The following is a 15,921-nucleotide window of genomic DNA, read 5'->3' as shown; positions in this document are numbered from 1 at the left end:
CCACCTTTTATCCAAGATTGGGCCTGGAAGCTCGCCTAGGTCCACCAATGGTGCGGATCTGCACTATTCAAACAAACAGGCAGTGGCTATCCAGCCACCACATCTGCCCAGTAACAGACATTCAGGCACTTGGATTGGTATTGGAACTAGACAGTCTCCGCCCCCACTTCTGAGCTCAAATAAAACCGCCCTTTGTCCGTGAAAGCAGCTATATATGGCATTTCGTGACCTGAGAAAGCAGGAAGAAGACCAAAGATCAATATGGCCAAAGGACAAGGAAAGGCCTTGTGGCACGGCCATTTTAGGGTGCTAGCCACCTTTAGTAGACCTTTGTGGTAAATATAAATGTGCGTGAGTAAAGTATAAACCATGGTAGAAAAATATTGGTTGCCACCTGCTCATCCTAGGTGCATTGTGAAAGTAGCCAAAAAGCCATTTAAGAAAAGTTATAAGTATACAAAGTATCATAACCATACTTCACTTTAAGGTAATGTGTGCAATTATAACAATACAAGAAATTCACAAAGAGAGCCATAGTCTCTTAGTACTGGAAAACCTAATGGAAAAATCATATTTTAATTAAGAATGACCAAAAATACAAGGGAACTAAAGCAGAAGGTTTTAGTGACTTCTAAAAAGTCAGGACAGGAGTCTAAGCAAAGCAAAATGAAAGGGTGTCTCATCAATGTCTTCGGGAGGAAAGCAACAAAATGAAAGTCTTTCCTAACAATAGTCATTACATTTATTGGAAAACTTAGTGAACTCACACACTCTTTGAGTAAGTAAAACTTATATGGCAGTCCACTAAAATAAGGTTGTAATTAGGACAGATCTGGGTTTTTGACCAAAACTTCCAGCATTTTTGCAGAACCCTCATACACTGGACGAAAATGCACTGTATTCTCAACTTGTGCATAGCAGTCACTTGAACAGAACACAGTCACTGTGCAAAGCTAGCAAGTCCTTTGTGTCTGTTGCAACAGTTGAGGAAGGGTGTTCAGTCACCAAATCTATTGTTGCACAATGAATTGGGCATTGCATTGAGGAATGCTATAAAGTAGCACACAAACCCCTTCCTTTAACTCCAATCGTTGATGCCACAAAGGGTGCAAGGACAAGCTAGGCTTCCATTGCAAGTGGTCCTTAATATGCTACTTGCATGTCTGCCACATGGATTTTAGTGCACACGTTCACACCACACTCTTTGTCGATGCAGAAGTTTCGGCAGATTCAAGGGATGGGGTGGGGGTGCAGACAATACTGAAACATTTCTTTACTACCGTTCCTTCATCTCACTGTCCACTAGCTTCAGGTACTATTTTCAGGTACTGTTAGCAAAGCTTGCTAGTCCAAACAGATTCACAAGCCTTAGAAGGTGGGACATTACTTACCCACTAGAAGTCTTTCTGTGGCTTGTTTTTGTTTAGTCTCGTGCTTTGTAAATGCTGCTATCAGTGGTGGGTCTAGACTACTACTAGTTGCTTTATTCTAAAGGAAAAGGGCGTTGACATGGGTGTTCCAATCTCCCTACCGTATTTGTGCAGATATTGAAGATGCTCCAGACATCACATCCTCAGACTGTTTGTTTTTCTGACATGACATAGGTTGTGGTAGCATAGAAAGTAGTGGGCCTGTTTTTCAGCTTCCATATGGTGAAGCATGGACGCATGTGACTGTCTGCCATATGAGTGTTTATAATTTATTTATAGAACTTGTACTGGAATTCTTTTCCTACTTTAACATTGGGGATTTTTCAAGAATTTATAAAGACACTGATTTCTGCTGTAAAAAGAAACAAATGTGTACCTATGCCCATAGTTATGCAGCCTGGTGTCTGTTATAGATTAATAGATGACCCTCCCTGTCTCCTCAAGAGTTGTTTTTGAAGATCAGACTATTTAGTGACGATATCCAGCTAAAAACTCTGAACATGGTGTCAAGTCGTGCAATATTGGGGTGTTGCAGGAATGTCATAATGGGATTTGATTGCAGAAAAGTTGATTCTCACTAATCTTTGTTTTAATCTGAAGATTATTTAGATCATGCCAATAGAGAGGAGAGCTAGGCAATGCATGTGCAGCTATTAAGGATATGCAGTTGAAAAACTATTGACCAAGATTACTATCTTTTTTCTTTCTTGTTCTTGTGTGCCATTGCCACTTCCAGTGCCATTCTTAATGTATTCTTTTGAAGCAGTGTTCCTGTTTCCTTTGAGGGACACTAGTAGTAACTGTCCTATTTTTAATTGGCAGCACTGGGGATGGTCGACCTGTCGAAGACCCTGGATAAAGTGTTTTTGCTCTTGCCGAACTACTGCCTTGGCCAGTCCATCAGCAATTTCTACCAGAACTTTGAATTCATGCAGTTCTGCTCCTCTTCGTTGGAGGCTGCGATCATCTGCAAAATATTTAGTGAGTGCCTCAAGTTTTGTTAAATAGTGAATTGCATATGAGATTGTTGTTGTTGGGTATTAATGTGATTTAGACCAAGATTAAAAAGCTTTGATGACTTAAGTTCATTCTACTCCCTAAGGCGTTGTCTATCCATTAAAGGGCTCATTCACACTGGGCAAGGATACTCCAGCATGTTCTGTTTTGTGAGATTGAAATGTGTGCTTCCTCAGTCCCAGCTGTACATAGTCTTGCAATGTATCTTTCTCTGCCACTTCTGTATTTGTAAAATATGTGCAAGAGAATCATGCTCTTGCAATGCGTCTTCTGTATGTATTGTACATTTTCTTTTCTATGGTTGATGTAATCTTTCACAACTGTGCCCCATATGCTGTTCGGTCTGTGATTCAAGCTCAATCTGCTGATTTATGTGGTGTCTCTGCAGCTAGAGATACTGACAGTAATGGTTGCACTCAACTTTCAGCCTGGTCTAAAATCAGTATTTAGCAGAACTCATAATGACCACCAGTGCATAAATATGTGTGCAAATCAAAATGTTAAATTGTATAAGAAAATAGTCTTTTGTTCATTCATTATTAATTCGTACACTATTTCAATAAAATACTGTTATGTAAAAATACTAATCAAAACTTGAAGTACGACCCACCATTCTACACATGCACAATCATTGGTATAATTTTCATTCCCTCACTCATTCAATTATATGACTTGCAAACTATCTGACAAATTCTTTCTAACATTCAAAATATTTCATATATTGGATGCACACTTATCCGAAATTGGGAGTCTGTTGACTTCCCCAACACATTTCTAACACTATTTCTCTCTCATATATATATACAAAGTAGCTACATGGTTTTCAATTGCTTTCACTAGCAACACAGATGCCGATTCATGGAATTAATGTGCACTGAAATTTTCAGCACAAGCGTGCGAAAGCGTGCGAATCGCAGTGCCAGTGCGAAAATCGCAGCGAAACCCGCGCACAGCGATTCATGGAAGTCCGTGCACGTGGAAATCCATGGATGTGCGCTGAAATCCTGTTTGGCGCACGCTGGCGCACACACCTTCAAACAGCGTGCGCTAAGCGCACAGCGAAAGTGCACATAGCGCGGCGCACACATCAATAGTAGACGTAACACGGGGCGTGACACATGGAATGGGGAACAAAGCGTGAAAATGTGGGCGTCACAGGGGAAGTACAGGAGGCAAGTGCGCAGAAAGCCCACACGCTCGCCTACAGCACGTATTCATGGAATCGAATAGGGCAAACCAGCTCACGAGCGAAGAGGCGCACAGGCCTAAACACGTCCGCCACACGAAGGCAGCCTGTAGCATCCCTGCGCATGAAAAAAATGTGCGCTAACAAAAAGCACGTACATACAGCTATGATGAATGTCCCATACTGTGTCCCTCTAGGACAAATGACGTGCAAAGGGGTATGCGACAAACACGGACACCGGCTGTGTGAAAAATAGCATGTACGTGTATTTCGGGGGTGCGCGGGAAGTTTCACACGCGAAAGGGCCTGTGCGAGTGGGGTACGTGTATTTGTGGGGTACGCGTGGAGTTACACACACGATAGGCCCTGTGCGAGTGGGGTACGTGTATTCCTGGGGTTTGGGGAAGTCTCACACGCAATTTCAGCAGGCTACGTGTATTTTGGGGGTACCGGGGAGTCCTACACGTGAATTGGCAGTGTGGGTCCTCCCAGGTGTCCTCTCTACACCCTCCACGGTCCCTGCAGGCAGCCCACACCACAGGTGACTACCCTGCACCCCTGGTCATGTCCCGCAGGCAGCCCATCCACCATGTGCATGCCCCCCAGCCAAGCCACATGTCACCTTGCACTACTGATCACCAAGCATGTCCCCCAGCACCCCACCCCCCAGCAGTCAGGGGCACCTGCCAGCAGGCCCCCACTCATGTCCCCCTGCACCCCCACCCCCCAGCAGTGCAGGGCACCTGCCAGCAGGCCCCCACTCATGTCCCCCTGCACCCCCACCCCCCAGCAGTCAGGGGCACCTGCCAGCAGGCCCCCACTCATGTCCCACACATGTCCCCCAGCACCCCACCCCCCAGCAGTCAGGGGCACCTGCCAGCAGGCCCCCACTCATGTCCCCTGCACCCCCACCCCCCCAGCAGTGCTGGGCACCTGCCAGCAGGCCCCCACTCATGTCCCACTCATGTCCCCCTGCACCCGCACCCCCCAGCAGTCAGGGGAACCTGCCAGTAGGCCCCACTCATGTCCCACACATGTCCCCCAGCACCCCACCCCCCAGCAGTCAGGGGCACCTGCCAGCAGGCCCCCAAACATGTCCCCCCCCCCGACAGGTCATCACACTCCAGACCCATGCCCCTCATAGCCACCAAAATCTCACCCCAGTCCAAACACCCCACATTGAATTCCCAAAGTCATGATAGAAAATACATAACCAGCATGGCTATGAATTAATGTCCCTCAGACCCACGCAATGGTGACACATGACTGTGAAAAGATCAACATTGTGACATGCACAAAACAAATGAGATAAGACCACATCAGTTAAGTATATAATAAATGTGTATTCAATAATTAACCAAATGAATACAAAAAAATCGCACAATAATGGAAATAATGAAGAAAAATCTGCATGTCCAAAATATTTTTAAAAAATGTGTGAAACCAGAATCCAAAAAAAATCCAAAAGCAAATGGGTCCAAACAGCCTGTCCGTCCAACCAAATCCAAACTGTGAAAATAAAACAGATCCATTGATCCATGGTAAAAAAGAAACTTAAATGAAGTGAAATCCAGTGTAGAACTATATACAAAGTACAAATCCAGGGTCCATGAGCCCAACCATTGAAATGAAACCTACAAAAACCCTACCTAATGAACAACTATATACAAAAAGGTGGGGCAATGTCCAAGCGCCCCAAATGAAATGAAAACCAAAAGGAAACCTAACACTAATTAACTATATACAATGGCAGCGGGCTAGTCCAACGGCTCACTTCCTGATTTCCCGGGCCAGGGCATCATCGAACTCCTGCTCGATGTCCCGGAGGCAGTCCTCTTCTAAGGCCCCGAGGGTTAGCAGGGACAATGACATCCGGACCTCCAGGTCCCTGCGAATTGCCTCGAGGCACTGGGCCCGCGTCAGAGTCCTTTGCATGAAGTTCTCTGCCCTGACCATCGTGAGCCGTGCCTCTTCCGCCCGCTCTGCATCTATAGCATGCCCTAACCGCTGCCACACGGAAGACACTTCCCATCCTGGGTCCTCCTGCCCTCCGGCCGATGCCTGCCCCTCCAATGTCGAAGGCCCCAAGCCATCATGGCTCCCACCTTGTTGCTGCTGCTGTGCCTGTGCCTGTGCCCTGGCTGCTGCTGCCTGCACATCCTCCTCCGGCTGGGGTGCAGTTGTTGAGGTGGCCACCCCTGCTGGACGTCCGACTCCCGACTGTGGCAGGGATGTGTCTTCCACCAGCCTGGCCGCACGGTCAGAGGCAGCTCCACAGGGTACCCAAGTGATACATGGGTGGGAAGATGGCACGGAGGACGACTGGCGCATAGGGGGTTCAGATGAGGAGAGGGTTGAAGCAAGGTTCTGCAAACGGAGGAATCCGGCCTGGGTGACCTGTCCCAGTAGGCTGACGTGGTCAACGAGCCATTCGAGATGACGTGCAGTCTCCCCATGAAAAGACTGCAGGTCACCTCGCATGTCCCGTTGACACAACGCCACCCACCCAGGACAGGCTCAACCCGGTCCCGGATAGCCACGTCCGCAGGGAGAGGAAGGCCAGTTGTTGTAAGCGGATCCCCTCCCTGAAAACGGGTCTGGACGCAGACATCCCTGCTGGTGCGGGATGATGCAGTCACAGGATCGGGGACAGGATTACACACAGGCACCTCCGCGGCCGCCTGTGCTGCCTCCTTTCCCTGCCCCTGCACTGCACCACTGGCACCAGTGGAATCCCCACCTCCAGACCCCGTCTCTCTCCCTTGCGCGGCCTCCTCCTCCCCCAAACCCCCCACTAACCTGGATGACTCCGTGCCATCTTCCTTCGTCGGACCCCGTGGGGTCTCAGCTGCCCCTTCTGCTGTCGAGGAGTCCAACTTCGACCTCCGCCTCATGGACCTACCCTCGGCAGCTGCGGCCTGGGACGCGGCACCGGCCTCCTCACTCCCTGACGAGATCACAACCTGGGAGGGGAGCCGGGCCTTGCGTCTCCAGCTGGTGGTGTGATCCCCGCAGCTGTGCTCCACAGCACCCTCGCCGCCCTCTTCATCAGTTGACGCTGCAGACAGGGAGAGATAGGAGACAGGCATCAGGACACTGTACAATGGACTGATACACACATGCCAGTTGCACATGAGTGGCAGTGTCAAACTTCCGACATGGCATCACAATCCCCAACACACATGGCATGTCAACTCACACATTCCACAGCCATATGGCAACAGCCAGCACCATCCATACACATAAAACAGCATGAGCAGCCAAAGGTGAGCCAGACATCACATGAAACACAGGGAGTGCACTAGACATGCACACACGTCACCACACTTACATGCATGTGTACACCTCCACCAAATGTCGCAGTGATGAGATCGGCATCCATGTCACATCTGGCAATCAGCCTTCTACATATCAGTGTCCCAAGCATCCATGTTGCAGCACTGTTGCACCCTTGTGAAATGCACACACATGCACATGTACACAGTGCAGATACATGCAGCTGGAACCGACATCCATGTGTGACACTACAACCATGCCAACTTACATACACAGTCATTCAAGCATGTGTGCTCACACATCTGCATTTGGCATGCAGGCTTACACACACATGCACCATCCATGTGTCTCACACATGAGAGGACTTGCATGTGTTAGGCTCACGGCCCTGTACATACACATCCATACATGGCCCTAAAAAACCACATGTGCAACCTGCACACTACTGGCACACCACCACACGCACAGCTTACAATCAGTATGCATGTACACTTACCGTTCGACTCCAGACGGGTCTGCCTCTCAAGGACCTGGACGTGGAGCGCTGGGAATATGCATTCCAGGACCCTCATTTGATGTTCCGACGGGTGGCCCGGGCGCCCCTTAGCATCCGCTGCCTTCAAAAGGCGCCGGGCCTTGTTGAGGGTCCTGGACCTGAAGTCCTCCCAGCGCTTCTTGACATGTTGGAATTTTTGGACTGCCACCCCCTCCGCGTTGATGGCAGTCACGATGTCCGTCCAGATCCTGGTCCGTCCTTCCTTGTCGGCGCGCAAACTTCCGAAGATGGCATCATACTGCCCCAGGACTTGCTCCACCAGGACACCAAATTCAGTGGCAGTGAAGCTGTTGGCCCTCTGCCCCTCTGGATGGGGGTTGCCAGTGGTCTCAGATGGTGGTGTGCCCGACATGGCAACCCCAGAGGCAGGCGTGGGTGGGCAACTGGGTCCTGGGGCTGGGCTGTGGAGCGATGGTATCCCAGTCGGGAGTCTTCAGTTCCAGCAGGGGTGGTCACAGCAACTGCACCCCTGCAGATGGCTGATGTGCAGGCAGCAAATAGCAGGGCACGTGGGCACCAGGCAGGAAGGCAGCAGCAGATGGCAGGTGGGAGCGTGCTCTGGACTCTTGGGGGCAGGAAAATGGCCTTCAGGGCAGGAGCGTGGTCTTCCGTGTGTTTTCATGTGGCCAGCTTGATATGGAGGGATTTGGCACGTGAAAAAATTGCACGTCACCGTGTAATTCGAGGAAAGGCCCTTAGCGCTTGAGCGCGTCAGCGCACGCACGCGATTCCATTGGACCAAAGGCCCTCAGCACGTAAGCGTGTCTGTGACGTATCGTGCACGGGCGTTGCCCTGGCAGGGCTTGAAGATCCCACGTGGATTTCATTTGCTCTGTATGTGCTTTTGGTGGGGTGCGTGTGTTTTCCAGGCGTTGGGGTTCACACGCTATTACTTCACAGCGGGTGGGTGTTGGCTACGCGTTCTTCTACACGCAAGGCAGACGGTGAGTGGTAGCCCACTCGCCCAGGCCCAATCGCGTGTAAAACTTCCCGCACACCCCACAAATACACGAACCGACAAGAAGTACAGATTTCACCCGCTCGCTCTCCACGAAAAGCATGTAAAAGAAAATGGCGTCCTACACGTACCTTTTAAACCGGCCCACACGTACACTTCACTTGCGCGTGTACGCGCCCTTTCATCCAATTACACTCGATGCCACTCGGACGTGCAGTTTTTCCACGTGTGCTCTGCCATCACGTGCTATGAGGGAAACGCCCACGCGCGTAATGTAACTTACGCGCTAAGGGCCTTTGGTCCAATGGAATCGCGGGCGTGTGCTGACGCACTTACGCGCTAAGGCCCTTTACTCGAATTACACAATGACATGCAATTTTTTCACGTGCCAAATCACTCCGTATCAAGCTAGCCACGCGAAAACACACGGAAGACCACGCTCCTGCCCTGAAGGCCATTTTCCTGCCCTCAAGAGCCCTGAGCATGCTCCCACCTGCCATCTGCTGCTGCCTGCCTGCTGCCCACGTGCCCTGCTATTTGGTGCCTGCACATCAGCCATCTGCAGGGGTCCAGTTGCTGTGTCCACCCCTGCTGGAACAGAAGACTCCGGACTGGGATACCATCGCTCCACAGCCCAGCCCCAGGACCCAGTTGCCCACCCACGCCTGCCTCGGGGGTCGCCATGTCGGGGCAAATACCATCTGAGACCACTGGCGACCCCAAACCAGAGGGGCAGAGGGCCACCAGCTTCAGTCAGAAGGAAGTTGGTGTCCTGGTGGAGCTTGTCCTGGGGCATTATGATGCCCTCTTCGGAATATCGCGTGCCAACAAAGATGGACGGGATAGGATCTGGGACCACTTTGTGGTTGCCATCAACGCGCAAGGGGTGGCAACCCGCAACATCAAGCAAGTCAAGAAGCGCTGGGAGGGCTTGAGGTCCAGGACCCTCAACAAGGCCCGGCGCCTTGTGGAGGGGGGCCAGGGCAGCATGAGTACCATCCAGATGAGGGTCCTGGAACGCGCAGGCCCAGCTCTCCAGGCCCAGATCCTTCGGAGGCAGACCCATCTGGAGTTGAGCGGTAAGTGGCCAAGCATTGCTGTGTGAGACAGGGCATGTTGCAGGGTGCTGGTTGTCTGATACTTGCCTGTATGTGTGACATAGGCCATGTATGTATGTGTGTGTGCAGGGACATCATGGTCATGCATGTGAGACCAGTAATGTGTTACAATGCAACATGCGGAGCAGCATGGGGAATGCACACATTAATGCATGCCTGTCTCTGTTATTGGACATGGATGGGGTGTGAGAGATGGGTGCTGCTGTCATGGACATGTATGGTGTCCATGTCTGTGTGTCTGACGTGCGTGTCTGTGACTTGGAAATGCCATGGATGCATGACACATGTCTGTGACAATGTTCAGATTCACTGATGCAGCCTGCTCATCCTTGTATCCACTGTGTCTGGGCTGTACGAGGCCAGATGGCTGAAACTAGGGTGAAGTGTGTGCATGTGATAGGCATGACCCATGATGCATGTGAGTTTCAAACCAGCATTGTATGTTTAAAGAGTCCCTTGGACATGTATGCTAATGTTCATAGCATGCGCCATGCCTGTTACTGCATGTGTTTTGCCTGCACTGACCCATGTGTTGTGGAGGGACATGATGGAAGTGATGTTTGACAGTGCCACTCATCTGCTATTGCTTCCTGTCTAGGGGACCATTGTACAGTGCCCTGATGCTTGTGTTCTATGTCTCCCTCTACACAGCGGCAAGTGATGAAGAGGGTGCAGAGGGCGCTGTGGAGCAAAGCGGCGGGGATGCCCCCACCGGCCGGCGACGCAAGGCCCAGTCACCCTTGGAGAATTTACCATCGTCCGGGAGTGAGGGGACTGGTGCTGCGTCTGTCACTATGGCTGCAGCGGAAGGGGTGGGTGAGCCCCCACAGGGGCTTGCAACGGCGGAAGATGGTGTGGAGCCATCCAGATTGGTGGTTTCCACAGAGGAGGAGGCGGCCGCTACTGAGCCGCACATGGGGCCTGGTGGGGGTGGTACCATTGGTGCAAGTGGTGCAGTCCAGGGCCAGGGGCAGGAGGCAGCACAGGTCACCGCGGAGGGGCCTGTGCATGTCGCTGTCCCTAACCCTGTGACTGCACCACCATGAACCAGCAGGGATGCCCCATCCCAGGCCCGTCCCCAGGTGGGGGGGATGTCCATGTCATCTGACACTCCTCTACCTGGGGAGAAGGGGACCCCTGGCCATATGGAGAAGGTTGTGATTGGTGTCGCGTTGCGCACGCGTGACATTTGTGATGACGTGCGAGCTTCCCGGGGGGAGCACGCACGTCATCACGAAGAGCAGCGTGCCAAAGTGGCCCTGTTGGGAGTGTCCATGATCGGGGGTTTTGTACATGTGTCGGCCATTCTGGCGGCCCACTCCTCCTCTGTGGAGACTATGCGCCAGTCGTTCTCCATGCCGTCTTCTGGCCCAGATGCCACCAGGGCCCCCTGTGCACCTGCCCTGACCAACGCAGCCAGCTTGGTGGGGATCCCATCCCAGCCACAGTCTGGAATCGGAGGTCCAGCAGGGGTGGACACCACAGCAACTGGACCCCAGCAGATGGAGGATGTGCCGGCATCATCGAGCAGGGCACGTGCACGACGGCGTCGGTGGATTCCATCAGCCTGGATGCCGTCGTGCTGGCAGAGGCAGTTGCGTCAGAGGCAGCGGCAGGCTCAACGTGGGAGGCATCATGGCTCGGGGCAATCTACATCAGAGGGGCAGGCATCGGCCGGGGGACAGGAGGACCCTGGAATGGGAGTGTCTTCCGTGTGGCAGCGGTTGGGCCAGCAGATAGGTGCAGAGCGGCGGCGGGCAGAGGAGGCACGGCTCACGATGGTCAGGGCAGAGAACTCCATGCGCAGAGCGCTGAGTCGGGCTGAGTGCCTCGAGGGAATTCGCAGGGAATTGGAGGTGGACATGGCGTTATCCCTGCGAGACCTCAGGGCCAGAGAACAGGGGCGCCTCCAAGACATTGAACAGGAGATCGATGATGCCCTGGCCCATGACATCAACAAGTGAGCCGTTGGACTTGCCCGCCGCCATTGTATATAGTTATTAGTGTTAAGTTTCATTTCTTTTTTCTTTCATTTGGGGCGTATGGACTATGCCCCACATTTTTGTATATAGTTAGAAATTAGGTAGGTTTCATTTATGTCGTTGGGCTCATGGACCCTGGATTTGCTACTTGTACATAGTTTTACAGTGGACTTTTCTCCATTTTTCTTCACCATGGAGCAATGGATATTACGCTTTTCTTTCACTTTGGATTTGCTTTGTTGGACGGTGACTTTGGACACATTTTCATTTGGATTAATTTGGATTCTTATTTTTTTTATTTATCATTTTTTGGGACATGCTGCATTTTCATTATTATTGGCATTATTGTGTGTTTTGATTGAATTCCCTTCATTTTGACTTGATTACATTTTTGTTTCTTACTTCAATGTGTGTTCTTCTCTCATTGGTTTCATGCATGTCACAATGTGGGTTTTCTCAGTCATGTGTTGCCATTGTGTGGGTCGGACAGACCTGTACTCATGCGCATACTGCTTATTTGTGATCAATCATGTAATGGGGATTTCAATTTGGAGTGGATGTAAAGCTTGGTTGGGTGTTTGGACTGGGGTGCTGTGGGGTGGGATTTGTGTGGCCATAAGAGCCAGGGATCTGGATTGTGATGACATGTTGGCTGGGGGACATGTGTAGGGCCTGCTGGCAGGTGCCTGTCAATGATGGGAGGGCTGGGGGTTCAGGGGGACATGTGTGGGACATGAGTGGGGGCCTGCTGGCAGGTGCCCCTGACTGCTGGCGGGTGGGGTGCAGGGGGACATGTGTGGGACATGTGTGGGGGCCTGCTGGCAGGTGCCCCTGACTGCTGGGGGGTGGGGGTGCAGGGGGACATGTGTGGGGGCCTGCTGGCAGGTGCCCCTGACTGCTGGGGGTGGGGGTGCAGGGGGACATGTGTGGGACATGAGTAGGGGCCTGCTGGCAGGTGCCCCTGACTGCTGGGGGGTGAGGCTGCAGGGGGACATGTGTGGGGGCCTGCTGGCAGGTGCTCCTGCACTGCTGGGGGGTGCTGGGGGACATGAGTGGGGGCCTGCTGGCAGGTGCCCCTGACTGCTGGGGGTGGGGGCGCAGGGGGACATGTGTGGGGGCCTGCTGGCAGGTGCCCTGCTCTGCTGGGGGGTGGGGGTGCAGGGGGACATGTGTGGGACATGTGTGGGGGCCTGCTGGCAGGTGCCCCTGACTGCTGGGGGGTGGGGGCGCAGGGGGACATGTGTGGGACATGTGTGGGGGCCTGCTGGCAGGTGCCCTGGACTGCTGGGGGGTGGGGTTGCAGGGGGACATGTGTGGGGGCCTGCTGGCAGGTGCCCTGCACGGCTGGGGGGTGGAGGGTGCAGGGGGACATGTGTGGGGGCCTGCTGGCAGGTGCCCCTGACTGCTGGGGGGTGGGGGTGCAGGGGGACATGTGTGGGACATGTGTGGGGGCCTGCTGGCAGGTGCCCCTGACTGCTGGGGGGGTGGGGGTGCCGGGGGACATGTGTGGGGGCCTGCTGGCAGGTGCCCCTGACTGCTGGGGGGGTGGGGGTGCAGGCGGACATGTGTGGGACATGTGTGGGGGCCTGCTGGCAGGTGCCCCTGACTGCTGGGGGGTGGGGTGCAGGGGGACATGTGTGGGGGCCTTCTGGCAGGTGACCCTGACTGCTAGGGGGTGGGGGTGCAGGGGGACATGTGTGGGACATGTGTGGGGGCCTGCTGGCAGGTGCCCCTGGCTGCTGGGGGGTGGGGGCGCAGGGGGACATGTGTGGGGGCCTGCTGGCAGGTGCCCTGCTCTGCTGGGGGGTGGGGGTGCAGGGGGACATGTGTGGGACATGTGTGGGGGCCTGCTGGCAGGTGCCCCTGACTGCTGGGGGGTGGGGGCGCAGGGGGACATGTGTGGGACATGTGTGGGGGCCTGCTGGCAGGTGCCCTGGACTGCTGGGGGGTGGGGTTGCAGGGGGACATGTGTGGGGGCCTGCTGGCAGGTGCCCTGCACGGCTGGGGGGTGGAGGGTGCAGGGGGACATGTGTGGGGGCCTGCTGGCAGGTGCCCCTGACTGCTGGGGGGTGGGGGTGCAGGGGGACATGTGTGGGACATGTGTGGGGGCCTGCTGGCAGGTGCCCCTGACTGCTGGGGGGGTGGGGGTGCCGGGGGACATGTGTGGGGGCCTGCTGGCAGGTGCCCCTGACTGCTGGGGGGGTGGGGGTGCAGGCGGACATGTGTGGGACATGTGTGGGGGCCTGCTGGCAGGTGCCCCTGACTGCTGGGGGGTGGGGTGCAGGGGGACATGTGTGGGGGCCTTCTGGCAGGTGACCCTGACTGCTAGGGGGTGGGGGTGCAGGGGGACATGTGTGGGACATGTGTGGGGGCCTGCTGGCAGGTGCCCCTGGCTGCTGGGGGGTGGGGGTGCTGGGGAACATGTGTGGGGGCCTGCTGGCAGGTGCCCTGCACTGCTGGGGGGTGGGGGTACTGGGAAACATGAGTTGGTGATCATATTGCAACGTGACATGTGGCTTGGCTGGGGGGCATGCCCATGGTCGATTGGCTGCCTGCGGGACATGACCAGGGGTGCAGGGTAGTCCCCTGTGGTGTGGGCTGCCTGCAGGGGCCATAGCGGGGACACCTGGGAGGACCCACACTGCCAATTCACATGTAGGACTCCACGCGCACCCCCGAAATACACGTTCCCCGCTCTGACAGCAAAATCGCGTGTGAAACTTCATGCGCAGCCCGGTAATACACGTACCCTACTCCAATCGCGTGTGAAACTTCCCGCGCACCCCCGAAATACTCGTACCCAGGCCAATCGCGTGTGAAACTTCCCACGCACCCCTGAAATACACGTACCAAGCCCAATCGCGTGTGAAACTTCCCACGCACCCACGAAATACACGTACCCAGCCCAATTGCGTGAGAAACTTCCCGCGCACCCCTGAAATACACGTACCAAGCCCAATCGCGTGTGAAACTTCCCGCGCACCCCCGAAATACACGTACCCAGCCCAATCGCGTGTGAAACTTCCCACGCACCCCTGAAATACACATACCCAGGCCAATTGTGTGTGAAACTTCCTGCGCACCCCTGAAATACACATACCCAGGCCAATCGCGTGTGAAACTTCCCGCGCACCCCCGTAATACACGTACCCCACTCGCACAGGTTCCTTTGCGTGTGAAACTTCATGCGCACCCCAGTAATACACATTCCCCACTTGGCATTTGCTGTTTGGCAGCCCTGTAAACTGGTCGAGGGTTAGCGCAGCCCTTTGCGCTGATTTGGGAATTTTGTTGGCTTTTCCTTGCGCGAGGGCGTTCTTGGGGGCGTAACTGGCGCTGCTGCAGGGTCGCTGCGCCACGGCTGGTTTTGGAGGCTAAAATCCATGAATACGCTGTGCGCGGAAATCGATTTTAGCGTACGCTGCTGGCGCAGACATTCGCACGCGCACACTGTGCGCCAGCCGCATGCGCCACTTTTGTGCGAAATTTTATGAATTACCCTGACAGTCTTCAGGATAATGAAATAAAGATAATCAATTTTATGTCTGGAAAAAACATGAGTTTCATCTCATGAATTGTCCATTCATTTTCTGAGATCCAATCAGGATTTTCAATTTCTTAAAAATATGCACTATTCCGAAGAAAACAGTGTTGCTGTGGCAAATGAAGAGGTGAAACATGTTGATTCTTTCATAAAATTACATATATAGTTGTGAGGCTTGTGGAATGTGCTTAGATCACATGCTATGCATAGGCCGACATCTAGTGGAAGCTGCAGAGTATTACAGTTGTTTTCGAAAATTTGAAAAGGGACGTTGACAGGGCTTGCCAGTAATCTGTTTCTTCTCATGGCATTGTGCACCTGGCCACCCTCTGTTCTTTCGGGCCCAGGTATCTGCTCATCCTGCCACCCTCCTGCACTGCCTCCAGGCCACCATCTGCACTAGGGTTCTGTATCGGTACCCATACAGTCCCTCTCACTCGTTTCAACTGCACTTATCAGATATACCTTTCTGACTAACTTTCACCTGCCACTTGCTGGCTGCACTACAATGGTTTAAAGCCCTTATTTATTATTTATTCTATTTAATATTTATTTGTTTTTCTCTCCTCTGCTTCGCACTTTTCCCCCATTTTCCTTTCCCATGCACTTGCGCTTTCTTAAATGTCACTGCGCCTAGTAAGATTTCTGTTTTTTCTCTCCCTGTTCCCCTCCCTTTTTGCCTGGTCACGCTCTGAAACACTTATGTACAAGCGCGATATAAATAAAATATTTCATTTCATTTCATTAATACTATCCCTAGTGTGACGTCCACTGTACCCATGGTCCTTCACGCATTGAGGTCCCTCAGATTGTTTTTTCTGCCATTGTAGATGGGACGCTAAATTGCAGGGTTC

At 53.2% G+C, this 15,921-nt stretch overlaps 1 protein-coding gene across 6 annotated transcripts in view; it reads left to right on the top strand.

Moving 5' to 3' along the window:
• Positions 1 to 15,921, top strand: part of ABCA3 (ATP binding cassette subfamily A member 3) — a 1,774,001-nt gene that overhangs the window by 1,514,979 nt on the left and 243,101 nt on the right. For all 6 annotated transcript variants that reach the window (XM_069646922.1, XM_069646923.1, XM_069646920.1 and 3 more), the window contains one exon: positions 2,253 to 2,411. In XM_069646922.1, coding sequence (XP_069503023.1) covers positions 2,253 to 2,411 — 159 coding nt within the window. The remainder of the gene's footprint in view (positions 1 to 2,252; positions 2,412 to 15,921) is intronic.

The sequence above is a fragment of the Ambystoma mexicanum genome, chromosome 2q (genome assembly GCF_040938575.1).
Source record: "Ambystoma mexicanum isolate Mex_15411 chromosome 2q, UKY_AmexF1_1, whole genome shotgun sequence".
Classification (NCBI taxonomy): domain Eukaryota; kingdom Metazoa; phylum Chordata; class Amphibia; order Caudata; family Ambystomatidae; genus Ambystoma; species Ambystoma mexicanum.
This window is presented reverse-complemented; position numbering and strand designations above follow the sequence as displayed.